This window comes from Ranitomeya imitator, chromosome 4 (assembly GCF_032444005.1).
Source record: "Ranitomeya imitator isolate aRanImi1 chromosome 4, aRanImi1.pri, whole genome shotgun sequence".
NCBI lineage: Eukaryota > Metazoa > Chordata > Amphibia > Anura > Dendrobatidae > Ranitomeya > Ranitomeya imitator.
Genome location: NC_091285.1, coordinates 288,285,450 through 288,312,662, shown reverse-complemented (window position 1 = coordinate 288,312,662; position 27,213 = coordinate 288,285,450). Strand labels below are relative to the sequence as shown.

The window sequence follows — 27,213 nt, the reverse complement described above, 5'->3', positions numbered from 1 at the left end:
AAAACAGGGAATGTCCTACAATTACTATCTCCCTGCCTGCAGTAATCTCAGCCAGGTATGGCAGGCAGCTACTATCTCCCTGCCTGCAGTAATCTCAGCCAGGTATGGCAGGCAGCAATAAGGAGTGGACTGATGCACAAATGAAATAAAAAGTGTGGACAAACAAAAAAGATAGCTGTGCAGAAAGGAAGGAACAAGAGGATTTGTGCTTTGAAAAAAGCAGTTGGTTTGCACAGCGGCGTACACACAGCAATGCAGCTATCAGGGAGCCTTCTAGGGCAGCCCAATGAGCTACAGCGCTGAGGGGAAAAAAAAAAAAAAAAAAACTTCCACTGTCCCTGCACACCGAGGGTGGTGTTGGACAGTGCAAATCGCTGCAGCACAAGCGGTTTTGTGGTTAATGGACCCTGCCTAACGCTATCCCTGCTTCTGACAAAGCGGCAGCAACCTCTCCCTAAGCTCAGATCAGCAGCAGTAAGATGGCGGTCGGCGGGAACGCCTCTTTATAGCCCCTGTGACGTCGCAGACAGCAAGCCAATCACTGCAATGCCCTTCTCTAAGATGGTGGGGACCAGGACCTATGTCATCACGCTGCCCACACTCTGCGTTTACCTTCATTGGCTGAGAAATGGCGCTTTTCGCGTCATTGAAACGCGACTTTGGCGCGAAAGTCGCGTACCGCATGGCCGACCCCGCACAGGGGTCGGATCGGGTTTCATGAAACCCCGACTTAGCCAAAAGTCGGCGACTTTTGAAAATGTTCGACCCGTTTCGCTCAACCCTAGTAAAGACCCAAAAAATTACAGGACTTAATGTGATAAAGATGAAGAAAGGATATAGTCTGAACACATCCAATACAAAGTGCCATTAGTCATTGGATTTAGCTATGCTTGGAATCACCATTCATTCGCCGCCAGCATGCACTTACTATTAATGATTAATTAGTAAATTAATTTAACACTGCTAAAATGCTTACATTAAATTTATGGCATGCTTAATTTCTATTGAATTGTTCCATTATGTAAACTATCACTGAATTAATAGCTATTAGCACGAGCAATTACTTCACTGCTTAGTGAGAGTAGCAATGCATTCATGCTGGCAAATATGAAATAGTTGTATCCGATAAGACTAAGATGATATTCTGCACATTGGTCAGAGACTGGTTATACAAATATATTGCGTTATGGATGTTCCTGAAGGAATGTTGGTTTATGGAGCATTTGGAAAACGCATCCATGGGGCTGACGGACCTAATGAATGTGGAAAGATTAATCTTATAGCGTACGTCAGTTAGACCTATTACGCCAGTTTCCCTACTATCTCATAGTATATTTTTATTTCTTTATAATGGGAGCCTATAGGCAACAAATACCACCATACAGTAGTATACATGTAAGGTTTCTGTCGGGGGGCATACGTCAAGAAATCTTACCAATAAATAGCTTTCAACATATAGTGTGAATTTACTGTTATAAGACTATAAATGGCTGACCCAAAAATACTGCATCATTTAATTCTAAATTACCATTGGAATAAACTTTCCATATTATATAGGCATTAACATTATGCTGCACTTTTTTAAATTAAATCATGTGTGAAGGTTAACACTGACAGGAGATTGATTTTTCTTAATGACATTACAGCCTAAGTGAAGAGAAGCCTCAATTAATTCGGCATATTCTAAGTCCGAGAAAAAGAAGAACATTTTTTGCCATATACGGGATATTAAAATAGTAAGGAAGATTTATCAAGCTCATTAAGCTAGGATTCTGGTGCAATTTTAGCAAAAAAATGGTCTTTTATCAAGTGGACCTGGCCCAGAATAATGGTCTTGAACCTAACCCTTCATAGGGTATGTGCAGACAATGTCTCTTAGATGCCAGCATCCAAGTTTTACTACCGGAAAATGCTTCGGGAAAACACCTACGTTGTTTTTCCTAATGAATTTTCCTTGGCATCTTTTTGGTTGCTCTTTTTGTATAAGGCCGGTGTCACACTTGCGAGTGTGATCCGAGAAACTCGCGCGAGTCTCTCTCATCAATACCCGGCACTCGGGACTACAGGGTTCAGCTGCATATATTTCTATGCAGCCGCACACTCCGGTCCCGAGTACCGGCGGCAGTGCCGGGTATTGATGCGAGCGACTCACGCGAGTGACCCCGGCCTAACTTTCATATATAAACTAGTGAGTAGCTTCCAAGCAGAAGCTGCCTGAAAAATGGACTGGTTACGTCTTTTAACCGCTTTATTAACCTTAAGAGGTTAAAATATATTGAAAAAACTGAACCTATACACAGCAAATCATTTTTTATGCTGCATAGGTTCATTCTTTTTTACATTTATTGAGCAATGTAACGTATCATCCTGAAAAAGACATTGTGTCCACATACAGTATCCTAATTGGGAATTCACATTTTAGACAAATTTAGACTCAGGATATGCCCTAAATATAAAGATGTTGTGAATCTTACCAACGGCATCCCTGATGGAGACCCCTGCCAGTGGGGAGGTTGTTTGATTTCCCATTCATTTGTATGGAAATTCGAACCACCTCTCCACTGAAAGCAGTTTGTACAAGGCTTGTTTTCAAGACATGTGTGTCCCATTGATGCAATCCACATCTACTATCGATTTATGGCGGGGACAGCATGGTGGCTCAGTGCTTTGCACTGTTGTTTTTCAGCGCTGGGGTCCTTGGTTCAAAGCCTACAATGACAACATCTGCAAGGAGTTTTTATGTTTATCCTGTGTTTGTGGGGAGTTCCTACGGGTTCTCCGGTTTTCTCCCGCACTCCAAAGAAATAGTGATAAGGAATTTAGACTGTGATCTCCAGTGTGGACAGTGATGATAATGTCTGTGGAATATGATGGCACTATATAAGCAAAGCTTAACAAATAAATGGCATATCTTGATTTCACAACAACATTACAGTGTTACCAAGAAAAGATCAGGAGGTAAGCTTCTCAGAATTATTTCCACTGGGGGCCCTAGAAAACGCGATCGATCCTGATTTATCCATAAACGGATGCTCACTCTTCTTCTAGACTAATGCTGCTTTATCTCTGTAAATCCACAAGCAATTGATAAGTTAGCAGTGTACAGTATTGTCACTAATGAAGACTTCACACTGTGCCACAGCAGTTGTGCTGCCATAATTGACCTTGTCTGACAGATCTACAGATTATTAAACATATTGATATATATGAAATGAAGACGCAGGACTTATAAGTGCCTCTGTTGGTAGCTGCCAGAGGACAGAAGTTGTGACAGGCTACATATTAATGTGTATTTTTTACTCACTTATCTGCATATGCTATTTACCGTTTATACTCCAGTATAAGCCGACTCGAGTATAAGCCGAGACCTCTAATTTTGCCACAAAAAAACTGGGAAACTTAATGACTCGAGTATAAGCCTAGGCTGGAAAATGGAGCAGCTACTGGTAAATTTCAAAAATAAAAATAGATACCAATAAAAGTAAAATTAATTGAGACATCAGTAGATTAAGTGTTTTTGAATATCCATATTGAATCAGGAGCCCCATATACTGTTCCATACAGTTCATGATGGGCCCCATAAGATGCTCCATACAAAATACACCCCATATAATGCGCCATACAGTTTACGATGGGCCCCATAAGATGCTCCATATTAAAATATGCCCCATATAGTGCTGCACAAAGGTTGATTATGGCCCCATAAGATGCTCTATACAGAAATTTGCCCCATATAATGCTCCACAAATGCTGATTATGGCCCCATAAGATGCTCCATACAGATATTTGCCCCATATAATGCTGCTCATGGCCCCATACAGATATTTGCCCTATATAATGCTGCGCATGGCCCCATACAGATATTTGCCCCGTATAATGCTGCACATGGCCCCATAAGATGCTCCATACAGATATTTGCCCCATATAATGCTGCACATGGCCCCATACAGATATTTGCCCCATATAATGCTGTACATGGCCCCATAAGATGCTCCATACAGATATTTGCCCCCATATAATGCTGCACATGGCCCCATACATATGTGTCCTCTGACCTGAGTGTCACTGCAGAGGAAGGGGAAGATGCAGCGGCGGTGGAATGGGGAGCAGGTGAATATAGCGCACTGTGTTATACTCACCTGCTCCTGGCGTGATGTCCCTGGTTCTCCGGCGCCGGCAGCATCTTCCTGTATTGAGCGGTCACATGGTACCGCTCATTAAAGTAATGAATATGCGGCTCCACCCCTATGGGAGTGGAGTGGGGTCCAGGGACACCGCGCCAGGAGCAGGTGAGTATTATTAGACAGCTGCCGCTCCCCCTCCCCTGCCGACCCCTGGATATGACTCGAGTATAAGCTGAGAGGGGCAATTTCAGCCTAAAAAATGGGCTGAAATTCTCGGCTTATACTCGAATATATACGGTAGTTATACTTTTTCTAAAAGCATGATATTTCTTACTACTTTCCTGCTCAATGTTTGTATATTTGTATTTATTTATTATTTTAATAGGATTAAAATAATAATATAAAAAAATCTCCCTGAGGTCTAATTTTGAATAAACCACTCCAAGTCACAATCTTCTCTTTTCTATAAAAGGTTCATCTGATATCATTGGATTAAGAAAATAATATGTAAAAAGAATGCACACAACAGTTTTTTTCAATCTTTGTATTCATTAATTTTTTGCATTTTTTTTATCTGTCCCTTTTTGTCGACGGAGGAGAATTATGAGTGATCACTAATTCCTATTGAATAATGCACAGCATACACAGCATTATTTTGAATGTAATGAAGATATGTTTGGTGATCAGATGCATTACACGAATACATAAATGGATATTTTTTGTACATTGCTTCACTGCACTTAGACATAGAAATATCTCTATAGGTTGCATGCTCAAGTCTTTCACTCGGCACAATGGGAAAAAATAACAAATATTCCATAATGCTGTCTGCCGCCTGTCACACATTAAAAGCATTATTTGTCGGAAAAAGGAATTTGGAATAAATTGTGTGCCGCAATTTACTCACAAAGCCGTGAGCATGGTGATGACATTTCTATATGAGTATACATTTGTACTCTGTGGCCACGGACCAGGAATCATGATCTATATGTCCCTGTAGTTACAACACCTACATTTAAAGCTTGGGGTCCGAATTCCAACACATCATTTATTGATAATTGTGAATGCATCCTTTAGTTTCTTCATGACTTAGCCCTTTTACCAATCTTGGTGAAAAAGAGTCATATTGGCAAAGGAGGAGTCCACTACGTAGATTTATCTTTTGTTTACACAGCAGTTTACTTATTAGTTATTACGATTTAATGTAATGGTAAAATAATACATGTAGACATATTGTGCATGATATGGACTGCAATCCACATTAATCACAGCCATGTCAGATCTTATCTGTGCGGTGTAGACTAAGCCAGGGGTCCCCAACTCCAGTCCTCAAGGCCCACCAACATGTCATGTTTTCAGGATTTCCTTAGTCTTGCCCAGGTAATAATTGAATCACCTGTGCAATGCAAAGGAAATCCTGAAAACATGACCTGTTGGTGGGCCTTGAGGACTGGAGTTGGGGACCCCTGGACTAAGCCACATGTCTTTTCATTTATTAAGCATTGGGAATAATAATGGTAAATTAAATCTGTCCGTAGAATGACGCTGAAGCCATCTATTTGGGCATTAAAGTCATAGAAAGTTGAATAAAATGATACCTTGATATCTGCAGTAATACACATTTTCTTAAAATGTAAATGAGCTGTTAAGATCTATGGGACAGGCATAGTATCCCAGGGAATCTGCCTACGGAGCTTATTTTATATGAAAGGTGGACTTACCTGAATGAGACATGTAGAGCAGAGTGTCGATCATTACAAGTTTCACATGGGTAACACCCTCTTTCATTTAAAATGACCTCTATCCAGCCCATACATTCCGAGGTGGGTCTCCGGGTTATAGCCTCAGGTAACTATACCAATTGTATACCTATGTTTACTATGTGATTATCCTTGTATGCTACTATGACAGACATACCTTTATGCATCACTCTGATATAAATATGTGGAGTTGATTTTACAACCATAGCTGCCTTGTAGAGTTATGCACACATCCTTACACATCCTATATATTAACTGCAACTTTGCCTAAATAGATATTTATATGTGTTTGGGTGTGCCCTTGACTGCACAATACTTCTTTGTTAACTATATAGTCTGCCAATTTTTTTTGACCTACTGAATATCTGATTTTTGTATGTGCATAATAAGGTAAAACAATCAAAAATTCAAGGTATATATATATATATATATACAGTGGGGCAAAAAAGTATTTAGTCAGTCAGCAATAGTGCAAGTTCCACCACTTAAAAAGATGAGAGGCGTCTGTAATTTACATCATAGGTATACCTCAACTATGGGAGACAAACTGAGAAAAAAAAATCCAGAAAATCACATTGTCTGTTTTTTTAACATTTTATTTGCATATTATGGTGGAAAATAAGTATTTGGTCAGAAACAAACAATCAAGATTTCTGGCTCTCACAGACCTGTAACTTCTTCTTTAAGAGTCTCCTCTTTCCTCCACTCATTACCTGTAGTAATGGCACCTGTTTAAACTTGTTATCAGTATAAAAACACACCTGTGCACCCCCTCAAACAGTCTGACTCCAAACTCCACTATGGTGAAGACCAAAGAGCTGTCAAAGGACACCAGAAACAAAATTGTAGCCCTGCACCAGGCTGGGAAGACTGAATCTGCAATAGCCAACCAGCTTGGAGTGAAGAAATCAACAGTGGGAGCAATAATTAGAAAATGGAAGACATACAAGACCACTGATAATCTCCCTCGATCTGGGGCTCCACGCAAAATCCCACCCCGTGGGGTCAGAATGATCACAAGAACGGTGAGCAAAAATCCCAGAACCACGCGGGGGGACCTAGTGAATGAACTGCAGAGAGCTGGGACCAATGTAACAAGGCCTACCATAAGTAACACACTACGCCACCATGGACTCAGATCCTGCAGTGCCAGACGTGTCCCACTGCTTAAGCCAGTACATGTCCGGGCCCGTCTGAAGTTTGCTAGAGAGCATTTGGATGATCCAGAGGAGTTTTGGGAGAATGTCCTATGGTCTGATGAAACCAAACTGGAACTGTTTGGTAGAAACACAACTTGTCGTGTTTGGAGGAAAAAGAATACTGAGTTGCATCCATCAAACACCATACCTACTGTAAAGCATGGTGGTGGAAACATTATGCTTTGGGGCTGTTTCTCTGAAAAGGGGCCAGAACGACTGATCCGGGTACATGAAAGAATGAAGGGGGCCATGTATCGTGAGATTTTGAGTGCAAACCTCCTTCCATCAGCAAGGGCATTGAAGATGAAACGTGGCTGGGTCTTTGAACATGACAATGATCCAAAGCGCACCGCCAGGGCGCGAAGGAGTGGCTTCGTAAGAAGCATTTCAAGGTCCTGGAGTGGCCTAGTCAGTCTCCAGATCTCAACCCTATAGAAAACCTTTGGAGGGAGTTGAAAGTCCGTGTTGCCAAGCGAAAAGCCAAAAACATCACTGCTCTAGACGAGAACTGCATGGAGGAATGGGCCAACATACCAACAACAGTGTGTGGCAACCTTGTGAAGACTTACAGAAAACGTTTGACCTCTGTCATTGCCAACAAAGGATATATTACAAAGTATTGAGATGAAATTTTGTTTCTGACCAAATACTTATTTTCCACCATAATATGCAAATAAAATGTTAAAAAAACAGACAATGTGATTTTTTGGATTTTTTTTTCTCAGTTTGTCTCCCATAGTTGAGGTCTACCTATGATGTAAATTACAGACGCCTCTCATCTTTTTAAGTGGTGGAACTTGCACTATTGCTGACTGACTAAATACTTTTTTGCCCCACTGTATATATAAATACCAGATGGTAGCCCGATTCTAACGCATCGGGTATTCTAGAATATGCATGTCCACATAGTATATTGCCCAGCCACGTAGTATATTGCCCAGCCACATTGTATATTGCCCAGCCACGTAGTATATTGCCCAGCAACGTAGTATATTGGCCAGTTATGTAGTATATTGCCCAGCCACATAGTATATTGCCCAGCCACGTAGTATATTGCCCAGCCACGTAGTATATTGCCTAGTCACGTAGTATATTACCCAGCCACGTAGTATATTGCCCAGTCACGTAGTATATTGCCCAGCCACGTAGCATACAGCACAGAGCCACGTAGTATATTGGCCAGTCACGTAGTATATTGCCCAGCCACGTATGGAACAGGTTAAAAAATAAAAAATAAACATTCTCACCTTCTGAAGGGCCCTTGTAGTTCTGTCACCTGTGTGCGGTGCACGCGGCAGCTTCCGGTCCCAGGGTTGGTATGAGCGCAGGACCTGTGATGACGTCACGGTCACATGACCGTGACGTCATGGCAGGCCCTTCTCGCATAGCATCCTTAGCACCAGAACCTGCCACTTGCACTGCCGAGGACAGGACGACACGTTGGAGGGTGAGAATAAGGTTTATTATTATTATTATTTGTAACAGTAGATCTTTTTACTATTGATGCTGCATACGCATCATCAATAGTAAAAAGTTGGTCACACAGGGTTAATAGCTGCGTAACCGGAGTGCGTTACACCGTGCTCCGGTAACACTGGCATTAACCCTGTGTGAGGGCTGACTGGAGGGGAGTACGGAGCAGGCACTGACTGCGGGGAGGAAGGAGCGGTCATGTTGCCGCCGGACTGCGCCCGTCGCTGATTGGTCGTGGCAATGGTCGTGGGCGTTTTGCCACGACCAATCAGCGACTTGGATTCCATGACAGACAGAGGACAGACAGAGGCCGCCACCAATGAATATCCGTGACAGAAAGACAGAAGGACAGACAGAAGGACAGACAGAAAGACAGAAGTGACCCTTAGACAATTATATAGTAGATATATATATATATACACATATATATATATATCTACTATATAATTGTCTAAGAGTCACTTCCGTCTGTCTGTCCTTCTGTCTGTCATGGTTATTCATTCGCTGATTGGTCTCGCCAGCTGCCTGTCATGGCTGCCGCGACCAATCAGCGACGGGCACAGTCCCGAAGAAAATGGCTGCTCCTTTCTCCCCGCAGTCAGTGCCTGTCGCCCGCATACTCCCCTCCGGTCACCGCTAACACAGGGTTAATGCCGGCGGTAACGGACCGCGTTATGCCGCGGGTGACGCACTCCATTACGGCCGCTATTAACTCTGTGTGTCCCCAACTTTTTACTATTGACGCTGCCTATGCGGCATCAATAGTAAAAAATGTAATGTTAAAAATAATTTTAAAAAAACCTGCTATACTCACCCTCCATAGTCGCTCACGCCGGCCGCCATCTTCTGTTGCAGGTTTCGGTGGCAGAAGGACCTGCCATGACATCACGGTCATGTGACTGCGACGTCATCACAGGTCCTGCGCTCATACCAACCCTGGGACCAGAAGCTGCCGTGGACTACAAGTGGCCCTCGGAAAGGTGAGTATATGTTTATTTTTTAACCTGTGACAAACCTGGCTGGGCAATATATTACATAGCTGGGCAATATACTACGTGGCTCTGTGCTGTATACTACGTCGCTGTGCAATATACTATGTCACTGGCCAATATACTATGTAACTGGACAATATACTACGTGGCTCTGTGCTGTATACTACGTCGCTGTGCAATATACTACGTGGCTCTGTGCTGTATACTACGTCACTGGGCAATATACTACGTCACTGGGTAATATACTACGTGGCTGCACAATATACTACGTCACTAGGCAATATACTACGTAACTGGGCAATATACTACGTGGCTGGGCAATATACTATGTCACTGGGCAATATACTACGTGGTTGGGCAATATACTACGTGGCTGGGCAATATACTACGTGACTGGGCAATATACTACGTGATTGCAATATACTACGTGGCTGGGCAATATACTACGTCACTGGGCAATATACTACGTCACTGGGCAATATACTACGTGGTTGGACAATATACTACGTGGTTGGACAATATACTACGTGGCTGGGCAATATACTACGTGGCTGGGAAATATACTATGTGGACATGCATATTCTAGAATACCCGATGCGTTAGAATCCGGCCACCATCTAGTATATATATATATATATATATATATATATATATATATACCAAGCAGAAAAAGAAGGCAGCACTCCAACAATTTGTAAAGGTGAAAAAAAGCTGTGAAATTTATTTCAGACCCACATCTCGCGACGTTTCGGCTCACACTGAGCCTTTCTCAAGCAATGGGTGGTAACAAGTTGTGTCCTTATATACATACACCCTCAATCATTTACATAATAAATAGCCATACATATGTTTACAGTTATTGTGATAAATATACATCATACTTAAACAGTGCTCCATGTGTTGCCCTAGTGTATAAAGTGCATTGTGCTAAGGTGCTTTAGACTTCTCTAGCTTCCACATACCCACTAATATTGCTGCTTTTAAAGCTAATTATATTTTGTTCTCTTTTATATATGAAATAATTCATATCCTCAGATATTAATAAAGCATAGCGCTTACCCCGCCGGAGAGATGGAGTCACATGGAGGACTAAGTGAATTCGGCGTTCCCTAAAGCTTACTGCGCTTGGCAAAACCTCCCATACCCACGTGTTGGGAAGCCAGCCAGTGAGATGACAGACGCTCCTTCATTTTACCCGCGCCTGCGCACAGGAACTATGTCTGCCCCGCACTTCCATCTTGGTTGTGGAAGCGCCGAGCTATATAATATATAGAAGAGCTCTCTCATTAGATATTTCTACATACTATTTTAATTATATTATCTTGAATGTAGATACCAATTGGGCCACTATAACAATCCACTTTCGGCTAGCAGGACGGCACCTTATTCAGGCTGTCTCCCGCTGCCGATGGGCCTCTACCTTGACCTATGACCTTCTCAGATCACATAGTCTCCGTAGCAGGACCCATATCAGTGTGCCAATATTATGCCCAGTATCTGACAAAGACAAAAACATACTTCTAATATTAATTTTCTATATACAAAGTTGAATGCCAATTACATATTTATTGAATCATATAAAGATAATCTCAACTGGCCAGCACACCAACATCGGGTAACTTATAAGAGGAATATTTGTAATTTAAATATATAAAGAAATTAAAGTGTATTGATAATTATATCCTCCTCTGTGAACTTCCAATCCATTAGCAGCAGGGCAAGGACCTTTTCGGTGGGAGTGGAGATACATCTAAAAAAATACAAACATAACACTTATTAAAATAGGAGCAGTAGAACAGTCTTCATTCTGCATGTTCCATACAACTGGAATGTATATACAACCAATTCATATAAACATATCCCTTTAAGGTAGGACCATTTATGGATGGATTTTAAACTCTACATTTAGGCCTTTTGGCTTTAGTGTATCTAACTCATAAATCCAACGGAGTTCTAATTTTTTTAGGAGACATATTCTGTCCCCCCCTCTTTTTTGGGCTGGAACTCTGTCTATTATTCTGAATTTTAGATCTTTTTCCGTATGTTTGAAATCTAAAAAATGTTTCGAGACTGGTAGGTCTTGTCTTTTTTTCCTTATTGAGAAATGGTGATCATTCATGCGCGTTTTAAACTCGCATGTTGTTTCCCCAATATACCATAATTTGCAGGGACATTCTAGTAAATATATAACATGGTCAGAGTTACACGTAAGATATTCCCGAATTGTATATTGTTTATTCGTAACTGGGTGGTCAAAAGTAGATCCCTTCATCATGTGTTTACAATTTACACATGATAAACATGGGAAACAACCATGCTGTTTATTGCCTGTGATTGTGGTTTGGCCAGTATTTTTGAGGGAACCAATATCCGATTTTACCATATGATCTCCAAGATTTTTACTTCTGCGGTATGAGAAGAGTGGGGGTTCTCTAAATTCTTTAATGTTGGGTAGGCATTTGCCCAACATACCCCAATGTTTCCTAATCACCTCCGAAATTGGTCCACTCTCTTCCGTATACGTCATTACACATGGGATTCTATTTAACATTTTTTTCTCTGTATTTTTCTCAATTAGTTCCCTTCTATTTTTATTGAGTGTCCTATGCTTCACTCTATTAAGTAGCTCCTTTGGGTATCCTCTCTTTAAGAACTGTTGTGCCAGATTATCCACTACTCCCTCTATCTCTTTTTCTTCTTTTACTATTCTACATACCCTCAGCATTTGGCTGAGGGGTATTGACCACACCATAGTGCGAGGGTGTTGGCTGTTGAACATTAGAAGATTATTTTTATCCGTTTCTTTAACAAACAGGGTTGTGGTGAGTTCCCCATTCTCCTGCCTTATCAAGACATCTAGGAACTGTATACTTGACCTTGAAGAGATTAGCGTGAATTTAATGGTTCTGTCTATCGTATTTAAGTACTCGTGGAAATGCGTAAGCTCTATTTCTGTCCCTGTCCATAGGAGGAAGATGTCGTCTATGTATCGCCACCACACCAGCACATGCCAGAAGTGGCGGGACACATAGACGAGATCTTCCTCCAGGACGCTCATTACAAGGTTTGCATAAGCGGGGGCCATACTGGCCCCCATTGCTGTACCACGTTGTTGTGAATAAAACGTATCCCCAAAAAGAAAATAGCTCCGCCCCAAAATAATTTCCAATAACTTCAATACAAATTCCTTTCCTTCCATAGACACTTCTATTGTATTCAGCTTCTTTTCTACTGCTTTTAATCCAGTCTGATGTTCAATTGATGTATAGAGTGAAATGACATCATAAGATGCCAAAATCACCTCCCCCTCTAATTTTATGTCTTCTAATTTTTTTTAGAAAATCTGTTGTGTCTTGGATATAAGATTTGCTTTTCTTGGCAATTGGGTTGAGGATCTTGTCTAGGAATGTTCCCATCCTACTAAACACTGAATCCACCCCTGACACTATAGGTCGTCCAGGGGGGTCAATCAGTGTTTTGTGGATTTTTGGGGTCGTATATATTACGGGTGTTCTTGGGAATTCTATATATAAATAGTCCATAAGCTCTTGGTCTATTACATTCTTTTTTACTGCTTCTTCTAGACACTTTTTAATTTCAGCCATGATATTAAATTTAGGGTCACATTCCAATTTATGGTATACATTATCATCCCTTAATTGGCCCTCAATCTCTGCAATATATTTATGCCTGTCCATGATGACGACAGCACCACCCTTATCTGCGGGTTTGATGATGATGTCGCCATCATGGACAAGCTCCTTCAATGCCTTAGATTCCTCCACTGTAATATTCGGGTGTTTAAATTTTTTAATAGCCCCATTCCTCAGTTCCTCTATCTCCCCTCTTACCACCTTTTCAAAGGCATTAATAACCGCAGAGTTTACAGGCGGTATAAACTCACTGCGTTTTCTAAGCCCCATGGATTTTGAATTAAACTCGCTATTTTCTTCAATATTTATTATACTTTTATCTTGGAACCACTCTTTCAATTTTATAGATCTAAAAAATCTCTCCAAGTCCATTTGCACATTAAACCAATTAGTATGTGAGCATGGAGAGAATGATAATCCTTTACTGAGGATAGAAATCTGTGCCGGAGTGAGTACCTTTTCCGAGATGTTAACTACAAGGTCTGATCCCGTTTCTTGTTGGCCACCTGTCTCTGTGGTTGAAGTCTGTTTTTTTTCCGGTTTTCTTTTGTTCCCGGTGGTGCCGCTTGCCTCCTCTCCTCTTACGTTTGATGGTCCTTCTGTTATTTTCTCCTGGTCTATAAGAAAAATCATCATTAAAAACATGTCCCATATTTTTATCATAATATCGGTTCCTTCCATGTCCACCTTTCTTCTTCCACATGGGTTTATTACTCTCTCTCTGCCATGAATAAATATGTCCCGCTTCATAGTCCTCCAGATCTCTATTCCATTTTTTTCTTTTGACCTCTTCCAATTCATTACGTAATTTTACAATTTCTTTGTCAACCTTTTCTTTAAAAATATTCCATTCTTCTATTGTTATTAATGCCTTAATTTTTTGTTCAACTCCTTCCGTATTTTGTTGCAATTTCTTACTTTCTTCTTGCAAATACTCTATATTCAACAAAATAGTGTCCATGGCATATTTATTAGATAACATGACAAAGCGTGCACAATATATAGTATCACCTTGGAATAGGTTTGGGCGTATGTTTGACCTCAAACCCCTTAGAATCTTCCCTTCTTTATAATATTGACCCAAGGTAACCATATGCAGCTGTAGATTAATCATACGTTTAGTATCACTTTCATACTTGCGTTTAAGTTCTGGTATAGATGGTGTTTTAAGAAAAATTGCCTCTCCATCAAGTCCGCCAAGGATACGCTCCTCATCCTCAGGTGTATATTTAAACACTCCATGTTCCATGGCTCCTTCCTCCATAGAACAACAAAAATGGCTTCAGAGTAAATAATCGTTGTTTATAAAACAATGTTTCGATACAATTGTGCACGCTACTCCGGACAACAATAGATAAGAAAAAATAAAAGCAGCACAATGCTCACCGGTGGGTGCCAAGCCTCCTGGATAAGACCATCCACATGTCCAACCACATAATATGCCAAGCAGAAAAAGAAGGCAGCACTCCAACAATTTGTAAAGGTGAAAAAAAGCTGTGAAATTTATTTCAGACCCACATCTCGCGACGTTTCGGCTCACACTGAGCCTTTCTCAAGCAATGGCTGGGCAATATACTACGTCACTGGGCAATATACTACGTCACTGGGCAATATACTACGTGGTTGGACAATATACTACGTGGTTGGACAATATACTACGTGGCTGGGCAATATACTACGTGGCTGGGAAATATACTATGTGACACGCATATTTCTAGAATACCCGATGCGTTAGAATCCGGCCACCATCTAGTATATATATATATATATATATATATATATATATATATATATATGAATATATATATATATATATATATATATATACGGTATTTATAACATTCTCTGGGAGGATAATAGTCCCGGACATACCCACCTTTCTTTTCTGTATCTGTGATATTTGTCTCACGTTCCCTAATTTTAACCCCTTTCTGCCAGCTGACGGAATAGTACGTCAGCTGGCAGATCCCCTGCTTTGAGGTGGGCTCCGGCGGTGAGCCCACCTCAAAGCGGCGACATGTCAGCTGTTTTGTACAGCTGACATGTGCGCCCAATGAGCGTGAGCGGAATCGCGATCCGCCCGTGCCCATTAACTAGTTAAATGCCACCGTCAAGCGCTGACAACGGCATTTAACTAGCGCTCCCGGCCGCATGGCCGGAAGTGCTCGCACTGCTGACCCCAGTCACATGATCGGGGGTCAGCGGTGCATTGCCATAACAACCAGAGGTCTCCTTGAGACCTCTATGGTTGTTGATGGCCGATTGCTTTGAGCGCCACCCTGTGGTCGGCGTTCAAAGCAACCCTGCATTTCTGCTACATAGAGGTAACATAGTAACATAGTAACATAGTTAGTAAGGCCGAAAAAAGACATTTGTCCATCCAGTTCAGCCTATATTCCATCATAATAAATCCCCAGATCTACGTCCTTCTACAGAACCTAATAATTATATGATACAATATTGTTCTGCTGCAGGAAGACATCCAGGCCTCTCTTGAACCCCTCGACTGAGTTCGCCATCACCACCTCCTCAGGCAAGCAATTCCAGATTCTCACTGCCCTAACAGTAAAGAATCCTCTTCTATGTTGGTGGAAAAACCTTCTCTCCTCCAGACGCAAAGAATGCCCCCTTGTGCCCGTCACCTTCCTTGGTATAAACAGATCCTCAGCGAGATATTTGTATTGTCCCCTTATATACTTATACATGGTTATTAGATCGCCCCTCAGTCGTCTTTTTTCTAGACTAAATAATCCTAGTTTCGCTAATCTATCTGGGTATTGTAGTTCTCCCATCCCCTTTATTAATTTTGTTGTCCTCCTTTGTACTCTCTCTAGTTCCATTATATCCTTCCTGAGCACCGGTGCCCAAAACTGGACACAGTACTCCATGTGCGGTCTAACTAGGGATTTGTACAGAGGCAGTATAATGCTCTCATCATGTGTATCCAGACCTCTTTTAATGCACCTCATGATCCTGTTTGCCTTGGCAGCTGCTGCCTGGCACTGGCTGCTCAAGGTAAGTTTATCATTAACTAGGATCCCCAAGTCCTTCTCCCTGTCAGATTTACACAGTGGTTTCCCATTCAGTGTGTAATGGTGATATTGATTCCTTCTTCCCATGTGTATAACCTTACATTTATCATTGTTAAACCTCATCTGCCACCTTTCAGCCCAAGTTTCCAACTTATCCAGATCCATCTGTAGCAGAATACTATCTTCTCTTGTATTAACTGCTTTACATAGTTTTGTATCATCTGCAAATATCGATATTTTACTGTGTAAACCTTCTACCAGATCATTAATGAATATGTTGAAGAGAACAGGTCCCAATACTGACCCCTGCGGTACCCCACTGGTCACAGCGACCCAGTTAGAGACTATACCATTTATAACCACCCTCTGCTTTCTATCACTAAGCCAGTTACTAACCCATTTACACACATTTTCCCCCAGACCAAGCATTCTCATTTTGTGTACCAACCTCTTGTGTGGCACGGTATCAAACGCTTTGGAAAAATCGAGATATACCACGTCCAATGACTCACCGTGGTCCAGCCTATAGCTTACCTCTTCATAAAAACTGATTAGATTGGTTTGACAGGAGCGATTTCTCATAAACCCATGCTGATATGGAGTTAAACAGTTATTCTCATTGAGATAATCCAGAATAACATCCCTCAGAAACCCTTCAAATATTTTACCAACAATAGAGGTTAGACTTACTGGCCTATAATTTCCAGGTTCACTTTTAGAGCCCTTTTTGAATATTGGCCCCACATTTGCTATGCGCCAGTCCTGCGGAACAGACCCTGTCGCTATAGAGTCCCTAAAAATAAGAAATAATGGTTTATCTATTACATTACTTAGTTCTCTTAGTACTCGTGGGTGTATGCCATCCGGACCCGGAGATTTATCTATTTTAATCTTATTTAGCCGATTTCGCACCTCTTCTTGGGTTAGATTGGTGACCCTTAATATAGGGTTTTCATTGTTTCTTGGGATTTCACCTAGCATTTCATTTTCCACCGTGAATACCGTGGAGAAGAAGGTGTTTAATATGTTAGCTTTTTCCTCGTCATCTACAACCATTCTTTCCTCACTATTTTTTAAGGGGCCTACATTTTCAGTTTTTATTCTTTTACTATTGATATAGTTGAAGAACAGTTTGGGATTAGTTTTACTCTCCTTAGCAATGTGCTTCTCTGTTTCCTTTTTGGCAGCTTTAATTAGTTTTTTAGATTAAGTTGCTTTAGTAGTGCAAATGCTTTCTTTTTACTGTTAATTGCCTGTCTTACTTCTTTGTTTAGCCACATTGGGTTTTTCCTATTTCTAGTCCTTTTATTCCCACAAGGTATAAACCGCTTACACTGCCTATTTAGGATGTTCTTAAACATTTTCCATTTATTATCTGTATTCTCATTTCTGAGGATATTGTCCCACTCTACCAGATTAAGGGCATCTCTAAGCTGGTCAAACTTTGCCTTCCTAAAGTTCAGTGTTTTTGTGACTCTCTGACAAGTCCCCCTAGTGAAAGACAAGTGAAACTGCACAATATTGTGGTCGCTATTTCCTAAATGCCCGACCACCTGCAGATTTGTTATTCTGTCAGGTCTATTAGATAGTATTAGATCTAAAAGTGCTGCTCCTCTTGTTGGATTCTGCACCAATTGTGAAAGATAATTTTTCTTGGTTATTAGCAGAAACCTGTTGCCTTTATGGGTTTCACAGGTTTCTGTTTCCCAGTTAATATCCGGGTAGTTAAAGTCCCCCATAACCAGGACCTCATTATGGTGATCTGTACTTCACCTCTATGTAGCAGAGGCGATCGTGTAGTGCATGCTTCTAGCCTCCTATAGAGGCTATTAAAGCATGCCAAAATTAAAAAAAAAAAAGTGTTTAAAAATATTAAAAAAATAAAAAATATATAAAAGTTCAAATCACCCCCCTTTCGCCCCAATCAAAATAAAACAATTTAAAAAAAATCAAACCTACACATATTTGGTATCGCCGCGTTCAGAATCGCCCGATCTATCAACAAAAACAAAGGATTAACCTGACCGCTAAATGGCATAGCGAGAAAAAAATCAAAACGCCAAAATAACGTTTTTTTGGTTGCCGCGACATTGTATTAAAATGCAATAACGGGCGATCAAAAGAACGTATCTACACCAAAATGGCATCATTAAAAATGCCAGCTCGGTACGCAAAAAATAAGCCCTCACCTGACCCCAGATCACGAAAATTGGAGACGCTACGGGTATCGGAAAATCGCGCAATTTTTTTTTAGCAAACTTTTGGAATTTTTTTTCACCACTTAGATAAAAAATAACCTAGACATGTTTGGTGTCTATGAACTCGGCTCGTAATGACCTGGAGAATCATAATGACAGGTTAGTTTTAGCATCTGGTGAACCTAGCAAAAAAGCCAAACAAAAAACAAGTGTGGGATTGCACTTTTTTTGCAATTTCATCACACTTGGATTTTTTTTCCTGTTTTCTGTTACATGGCATGGTAAAACCAATGGTATCGTTCAAAAGTACAACTTGTCCAGCAAAAAATAAGCCCTCACATGGCCATATTGACGGAAAAATAAAAAAGTTATGGCTCTGGGAAGGAGTGGAGCGAAAAACGAAAATGAAAAAACGGAAAAAGCTCCAGGGATGAAGGGGTTAATATTATTCAATTGGAATTTCTGGAGAAATCAATTTAAAATATTTCCTCAGCTGAAAAGAAATTAATAATTTACGTCTTGTAAATCATTTTTCAAATGATGAGAGTTTAAATCAAGCAGTTATCCCCACAATAACAAGTTATCTCTTATGCATGGGATAGGGAATAACTTACTGATCATTTGGATCTGACCACTAAGACATGCAGCGACCCTGAAATTGGGGCTCAGGAACCACAAGAACAGGCTTTACAAGTGCCCTGGCTTGAGTGGAGCATAGATGCCCACTGCTCCATTCATTGTCTATATGGCTGTATACTCGTAGCACTCGGCTTTCTCTGCCAGTCCTCTCTTCTCTGCCAACATATAACGATGCTATCTGATACCGAGTGAAGTTTGGAGATAAAATTCTACATTTTAATATCTTTTCCCAGCCTATTTTTCTGAATGTAAATGTAGTTTCTTCGTTACAACCTGTCGAAAACATTGTTAACATGAAAACTGTCTTTCTGACATTTGGAACCTCTTTTTGGAAAGTATTAAACTACTTTAATTGAACAAAATATGTTTCTGTTACTAATAAGGTAGATTAGTACTTTCCAACTGGATATTCAATATGCAAATTGCCTCGTCAGAGAGTAAGGAAGTTTAAACTCTTTAGCGCCACCTGTTGGAAGCACCAATCCTACACTATCGATCCTTTATCGAGTCTTGCAATATGATTTACGATAAAAGCCAAATCAGAATCTCAATTTACAGACACGTTGTTTCGATGTATTGTTCCTCGTCGGTGCAAAGTATGAAAACTGATTTCGCTAGGTGATTTCATACCCCGAAACATTGTGTCTGCAAATTGAGATTCTCATTTGAATTTTATCCCAAGTTATAGTGCAAGACTCGTTAGGGTCAATAGTGACTTGCAGGATTGCTGCTTCCAACAGGTGGCGCTATAGAGTTCAAGTCCTTTTCCTCTCTCAAGAGGCAATTTGCATATTCCATTTCCCAGAGGAGCATTGCAAGACGAATAAGCCTCATTACATTGGCATGCCAGGGCCGGTATATCACTCTGAACAAGGAGAAACGTTACCCCTTAAACCTCAACTATATGTTCATAATGTAAGAGGAACAGATTAAATGAAATATTACATTCAGTTTCAAACATTGCAGAATGTTAGTTAAATGTTAGTTAAACGTGCCAGAATTCTGTCGTAATTTCCAAAAACAAACCACCTGTGTTTCATGATTTGCACCATATTTTTGATGTTTTATCCACTTTTCACAATTTGTTGGATGAGGCCCTGGTGTCACTAACCGGAGCATGGTGGTAAATGGAACATGGCCTATATTCATCACAGTGCCAAAAAGTGCACCAAAATCCTGTCACACATTTATGTCACTAAAATTTGAGAATGTTATCAAGCAACATGAATCACTGAAATGTTTAAGATTCCTAGCCTAGGTTTACACTGTTCAGAAATTAGACAGCATTGACAAATCGGCCTCATTAGCTCTTCTATCTCTTTGCTTTTCAGTCCATGTAATTTACTGTCCCTTTGGCCTATGAGATCTGACCTGCAATAGAATCAGTATATTATCTGAGCATATTCAACATATGTGTGGAAAATTTCACAAAGGCTGACCATATACTACAATCAAATATGGCTGATTCAATAGAACTGACTCCTCTTTTTAATTTCTTTAATTTTGTTTCAGCTGTTATTGTATGAAGTATGATCTAAATCTTAATCTAAAAGTTATATTTTGTGGAACCATCGCTTTTATAAGGGTTATCCAACAGCTAATACATGCTGCCTGAACCACGGCAACAAGTATCAGACAGTGTGCTGTATCATTTCATAGTTTCAGCCAGGTATGTGTTACTCTGAAATTCTGCATAAAAATGCTGGCTGGGACTAGGTGACTGATTAGTCCAAGAGACTAGTCCCACTCGCCTTGAGTGACAGGTCTCTCCCTAAAGGTACCTTCACACATAACAATTTCGTTAACGATATCGTTGCAACGTCATGCTTTTTGTGACGTAGCAACGATCCCGCTAACGATCTCGTTATGTGTGACAGCGACCAACGATCAGGCCCCTGCTGGGAGATCGTTGGTCGCTGGGGAATGATCAGGACCTTTTTTTGGTCGCTGATCACCCGCTGTCATCGATGTGTTCCCTTGTAACCAGGGTAAATATTGCCGTGAAGAGGCGGGGTGGCTCACAGAATTGATCAATTGTTTGCTAAATGTCTCATTTTGAAAATACAGTTAGAAATTAATATGTGCATATGCACTTTATGTATTGCGTCTTAACCTTAGGCTGCGCTGGCTTCTCTCCTTTTTTTGCTCTCCTTTTTTTGCTCAGGGTAAATATCGGGTTACTAAGCGCAGGGCCGCGCTTAGTAACCCGATATTTACCCTGGTTACCATTTTAAAAGTAAAAAAAAAAAAACAGTACATACTCACATTCCGATGTTTGTCACGTCCCTCGCCGTCAGCTTCCCTGCACTGACTGTCAGCGCCGGCCATAAAGCAGAGCACAGCGGTGACGTTACCGGTTACCTGGGGACTTCGGCATCGTTGAAGACAGTTTCAACGATGCCGAAGTCGTTCCCCGGATTATTGGTCGCTGGAGAGAGCTGTCACACAGCGACCACACAACAACTTACCAAAGATCACGGCCAGGTCATATCGCTGGTCGTGATCGTTGGTAAGTCTTTTAGTGTAACGGTACCTTTAGTGTTGTGTTTGTCAGTCAGGTATCCTTTAAACATTTTTTCTATATCTGTGTTCTATAAAGAGTGTGTGAAGCAATGACTGTACTCTGTTTTTTTTCTCTTTGCTTAATAGCCGTTTGTGTGTATCAAGGCCAGCTGTATTTTGAAGGAGAGAATCAAGCTGTCTACTCAAGTGCTGGAACCTGCACGTTGCTGCAATGCAAGGTAAGCAAATCTTTATATATATATATATATATATATATATGTATATATATATATGTTATGATCCATTCCAGGGTTTATTAGTGTCTGTCCTTTTTTTTTGACAGATCATGTCAAGGGTTAACTTTGCTCTGCCTCATTCTGGGTTCAGGTTTCCCATGAATCTTGCTGGCAGTGTCAGCTATAGTTCTGCCTTCGGCGTGTGTACCTGACCCTGCTGGTAGCTCTTGATTTGCCCTGCTGTGAACCCAGACTTGTCCTGTGTCTGTTAACTCCCTCTGTCTCCTGTTGTGAATTCTGTGGTCAAGCTCCCTCCTGTGGTCATGAGTGGTACTTCGGCTGGTTCTGTCTATGAGCTTCCTTTGGTGGATGTAAGTGGGGCTGCGGCTTCTGAGCTCCCTTCCTCAGGTGACGAGGTTAAGTCGTTAGGTGCTGCTCTATTTAACTCCACCTAGTTCTTTGTTCCTGGCCTCCAGTCAATGTTCCAGTATTGGTCTTGCTCTCTCTCCTGGATCGTTCTTGTGGCCTGTCTGCCCTGCACAAGCTAAGTTCTGCTTGTGTTTCTTTTTGTTTGCTATTTTTTCTGTCCAGCTTGCTATATTGGTTTGTCTTGCTTGCTGGAAGCTCTGGGACGCAGAGGGAGCACCTCCGTGCCGTTAGTCGGTGCGGAGGGTCTTTTTGCGCCCTCTGCGTGGTTGTTTGTAGGTTTTTGTGCTGGCCGCAAAGCTATCTTTTCTATCCTCGGTCTATTCAGTAAGTCGGGCCTCACTTTGCTAAAATCTATTTCATCTCTGTGTTTGTATTTTCATCTTTACTCACAGTCATTATATGTGGGGGGCTGCCTTTTCCTTTGGGGAATTTCTCTGAGGCAAGGTAGGCTTATTTTTTTATCTTCAGGGCTAGCTAGTTTCTCAGGCTGTGCCCGAGGCGCCTAGGTCTGGTCAGGAGCGCTCCACGACTACCTCTAGTGTGGTGTGATAGGATTAGGGATTGCGGTCAGCAGAGTTCCCATGTCTCAGAGCTCATCCTATGTTATTAGTAACTATCAGGTCACTTTGTGTGCTCTTAACCACCAGGTCCATTGTGTTTCTGAATCACCAGTTCATAACAGTACTGGAGGCCCAAAATACTAATGCTTCTCAATAGAGGGAAAAGAGAAGTTCTGAGACCATTTTTTTTCTCTGCACTGTGTTTTGTCTTTCTTTTCCCCTAGACATTTGGGTGGTTCAGGACACAGGTGTAGTGATGGACATTAAAGGTCTGTCTTCTTGTGTAGATCATCTCACTGCAAGAGTACAAAATATTCAAGACTTTGTGGTTCAGAATTCTATGTTAGAACCAAGAATTCCTATTCCTGATTTGTTTTCTGGAGATAGAGCTAGGTTTCTGAGTTTTAAAAATAATTGTAAACTGTTTCTGGCTTTGAAACCCCACTCCTCTGGTGACCCAGTTCAACAAGTTAAGATCATTATTTCTGTATTACGTGGCGACCCTCAAGACTGGGCATTTTCCCTTGCGCCAGGAGATCCTGCATTATGTAATATTGATGCGTTTTTTCTGGCGCTCGGATTGCTTTATGATGAACCTAATTCAGTGGATCAGGCAGAGAAAAATTTGCTGGCTCTGTGTCAGGGTCAGGATGAGGTAGAGATATATTGTCAGAAGTTTAGAAAGTGGTCTGTGCTCACTCAATGAAATGAATGTGCGCTGGCAGCAATTTTCAGAAAGGGTCTCTCTGAAGCCCTTAAGGATGTCATGGTGGGATTTCCTATGCCTGCTGGTCTGAATGAGTCTATGTCTTTGGCCATTCAGATCGATCGACGCTTGCGTGAGCGTAAAACTGTGCACCATTTGGCGGTATTACCTGAGCATAAACCGGAGCCTATGCAATGTGATAGGACTTTGACCAGAGCTGAACGGCAAGAACACAGACGTCGGAATGGGCTGTGTTTCTACTGTGGTGATTCCACTCATGCTTTCTCCGATTGTCCTAAGCGCACTAAGCGGTTCGCTAGGTCTGCCACTATTGGTACGGTACAGTCGAAATTTCTTTTGTCCGTTACTTTGATCTGCTCTTTGTCATCCTATTCTGTCATGGCATTTGTGGATTCAGGCGCTGCCCTGAATTTGATGGACTTGGAGTTTGCTAGGCGCTGTGGGTTTTTCTTGGAGCCCTTGCAGTATCCTATTCCATTGAGAGGAATTGATGCTACGCCTCTGGCCAAGAATAAGCCTCAATACTGGACCCAGCTGACCATGTGCATGGCTCCTGCGCATCAGGAGGATATTTGCTTTTTGGTGTTGCATAATCTGCATGATGTGGTCGTGTTGGGGTTGCCATGGCTACAGGTCCATAACCCAGTATTTGATTGGAAATCAATGTCTTTGTCCAGCTGGGGTTGTCAGGGGGTACATGGTGATGTTCCGTTTATGTCTATTTCATCATCCGCCCCTTCTGAGGTCCCAGAGTTCTTGTCGGATTACCGGGATGTATTTGATGAGCCCAAGTCCAGGGCCCTACCTCCGCATAGGGATTGCGATTGTGCTATCGATTTGATTCCTGGTAGTAAGTTTCCTAAAGGTCGACTGTTTAATTTGTCTGTGCCTGAGCACGCCGCTATGCGGAGTTATGTAAAGGAATCCTTGGAGAAGGGTCATATTCGCCCGTCGTCGTCGCCATTGGGAGCAGGGTTCTTTTTTGTGGCCAAGAAGGATGGTTCGCTGAGACCTTGTATTGATTACCGCCTTCTAAATAAAATCACAGTCAAATTTCAGTACCCCTTGCCGCTGCTGTCTGATTTGTTTGCTCGGATTAAGGGGGCTAGTTGGTTCACCAAGATAGATCTTCGTGGTGCGTATAATCTTGTGCGTATTAAACAGGGCGATGAATGGAAAACAGCATTTAATACGCCCGAGGGCCATTTTGAGTACCTGGTTATGCCATTCGGGCATTCTAATGCTCCATCAGTATTTCAGTCCTTTATGCATGACATCTTCCGAGAGTACCTGGATAAATTCCTGATTGTATACTTGGATGATATTTTGGTCTTCTCGGATGATTGGGAGTCTCACGTGAGGCAGGTTAGAATGGTGTTCCAGGTCCTGCGTGCGAATTCTTTGTTTGTGAAGGGGTCAAAGTGTCTCTTTGGTGTTCAGAAGGTTTCATTTTTGGGTTTCTTTTTTCCCCTTCTACTATCGAGATGGACCTTGTTAAAGTTCAGGCCATTTATGATTGGACTCAGCCGACATCTCTGAAGAGTCTGCAAAAGTTCCTGGGCTTTGCTAATTTTTATCGTCGCTTCATCAATAATTTTTCTAGTATTGCTAAACCGTTGACTGATTTAACCAAGAAGGGTGCTGATGTGGTCATTTGGTCTTCTGCTGCTGTGGAAGCTTTTCAGGAGTTGAAGCGTCGTTTTTCTTCTGCCCCTGTGTTGTGCCAACCGGATGTTTCGCTCCCGTTCCAGGTTGAGGTTGATGCTTCTGAGATTGGAGCAGGGGCTGTTTTGTCGCAAAGAAGTTCTGATGGCTCGGTGATGAAACCATGTGCATTCTTTTCCAGGAAGTTTTCGCCTGCTGAGCGTAATTATGATGTTGGCAATCGAGAGTTGCTGGCCATGAAGTGGGCATTCGAGGAGTGGCGTCATTGGCTTGAAGGAGCTAAGCATCGCGTGGTGGTCTTGACTGATCACAAGAACTTGACTTATCTTGAGTCTGCCAAACGGTTGAATCCTAGACAGGCTCATTGGTCGCTGTTTTTCTCCCGTTTTGACTTTGTGGTTTCGTACCTTCCGGGCTCTAAAAATGTGAAGGCGGATGCCCTGTCTAGGAGTTTTGTGCCCGACTCTCCGGGTTTGCCTGAGCCGGCGGGTATTCTCAAAGAGGGGGTAATTTTGTCTGCCATCTCCCCTGATTTGCGGCGGGTGCTGCAAAAATTTCAAGCTAATAGACCTGACCGTTGCCCAGCGGAGAAACTGTTTGTCCCTGATAAATGGACGAGTAGAGTTATCTCTGAGGTTCATTGTTCGGTGTTGGCTGGTCATACTGGAATCTTTGGTACCAGAGTGTTGTGAATTCTGTGGCCAAGCTCCCTCCTGTGGTCGTGAGTGGTACTTCGGCTGGTTCTGTCTATGAGCTTCCTTTAGTGGATGAGAGTGGTACTGCGGCTTCTGAGTTTCCTTCCTCAGGTGATGAGGTTAAGTCGTTAGGTGCTGCTCTATTTAACTCCACCTAGTGCTTTGATCCTGGCCTCCAGTCAATGTTCTAGTATTGGTCTTGCTTTCTCCTGGATCGTTCCTGTGGCCTGGCTATCCTGCATAAGCTAAGTTTTGATTGTGTTATTTTTGTTTGCTATTTTTTCTGTCCAGCTTGCTATATTGGTTTCTCTTGCTTGCTGGAAGCTCTGGGACGCAGAGGGAGCACCTCCGTACCGTTAGTCGGTGCGGAGGGTCTTTTTGCCCCCTCTGCGTGGTTGTTTGTAGGGTTTTGTGTTGACCGCAAAGCAATCTTTCCTATCTTTGGTCTGTTCAGTAAGTTGGGCCTCACTTTGCTAAATCTATTTCATCTCTGCGTTTGTATTTTCATCTCAACTCACAGTCATTATATGTGGGGGGCTTCCTTTTCCTTTGGGGTATTTCTCTGAGGCAAGGTAGGCTTATTTTTCTTTCTTAGGGCTAGCTAGTTTCTCAGGCTGTGCTCGAGGCGCAAAGGACTGGTCAGGAGCGCTCCACGGCTACCTTTAGTGTGGTTGGATAGGATTAGGGATTGCGGTCAGCAGAGTTCCCACGTCTCAGAGCTCGTCCTATGTTTTTGGTAATTGTCAGGTCACTTTGTGTGCTCTGAACTTCAAGGTCCATTGTGGTTCTGAATTACCTGTTCATAACACCAGAGATTTGGTGGCTAGATCCTTTTGGTGGCCGTCTCTGTCACGGGATGTGCGTTCGTTTGTGGGATTTGTGCTCGGGCTAAGCCCTGCTGTTCTCGTGCCAGTGGGATGCTTTTGCCCTTGCCGGTCCCAAAGATGCCCTGGACACATATCTCTATGGATTTTATTTCGGATCTCCCCATCTCTCAAAAGATGTCGGTCATTTGGGTGGTTTGTGATCGCTTCTCTAAGATGGTCCATTTGGTACCCTTGTCTAAATTGCCCTCCTCCTCTGATTTGGTGCCATTGTTTTTCCAGCATGTGGTTCGTTTACATGGCATTCCGGAGAACATCGTTTCTGACAGAGGTTCCCAGTTTGTTTCGAGGTTTTGGCGAGCCTTTTGTGCTAGGATAGGCATTGATTTGTCTTTTTCCTCGGCTTTCCATCCTCAGACAAATGGCCAAACTGAACGAACCAATCAGACCTTGGAAACATATCTGAGATGTTTTGTTTCTGTTGATCAGGATGATTGGGTGTCCT

At 41.9% G+C, this 27,213-nt stretch overlaps 1 protein-coding gene across 1 annotated transcript in view; it reads left to right on the top strand.

Moving 5' to 3' along the window:
- Positions 1-27,213, top strand: part of NELL2 (neural EGFL like 2) — a 587,110-nt gene that overhangs the window by 296,963 nt on the left and 262,934 nt on the right. Inside the window, exon 10 of the mRNA XM_069764734.1 lies at positions 21,720-21,811. Within this exon, the coding sequence (XP_069620835.1) occupies positions 21,720-21,811 (92 nt within the window). The remainder of the gene's footprint in view (positions 1-21,719; positions 21,812-27,213) is intronic.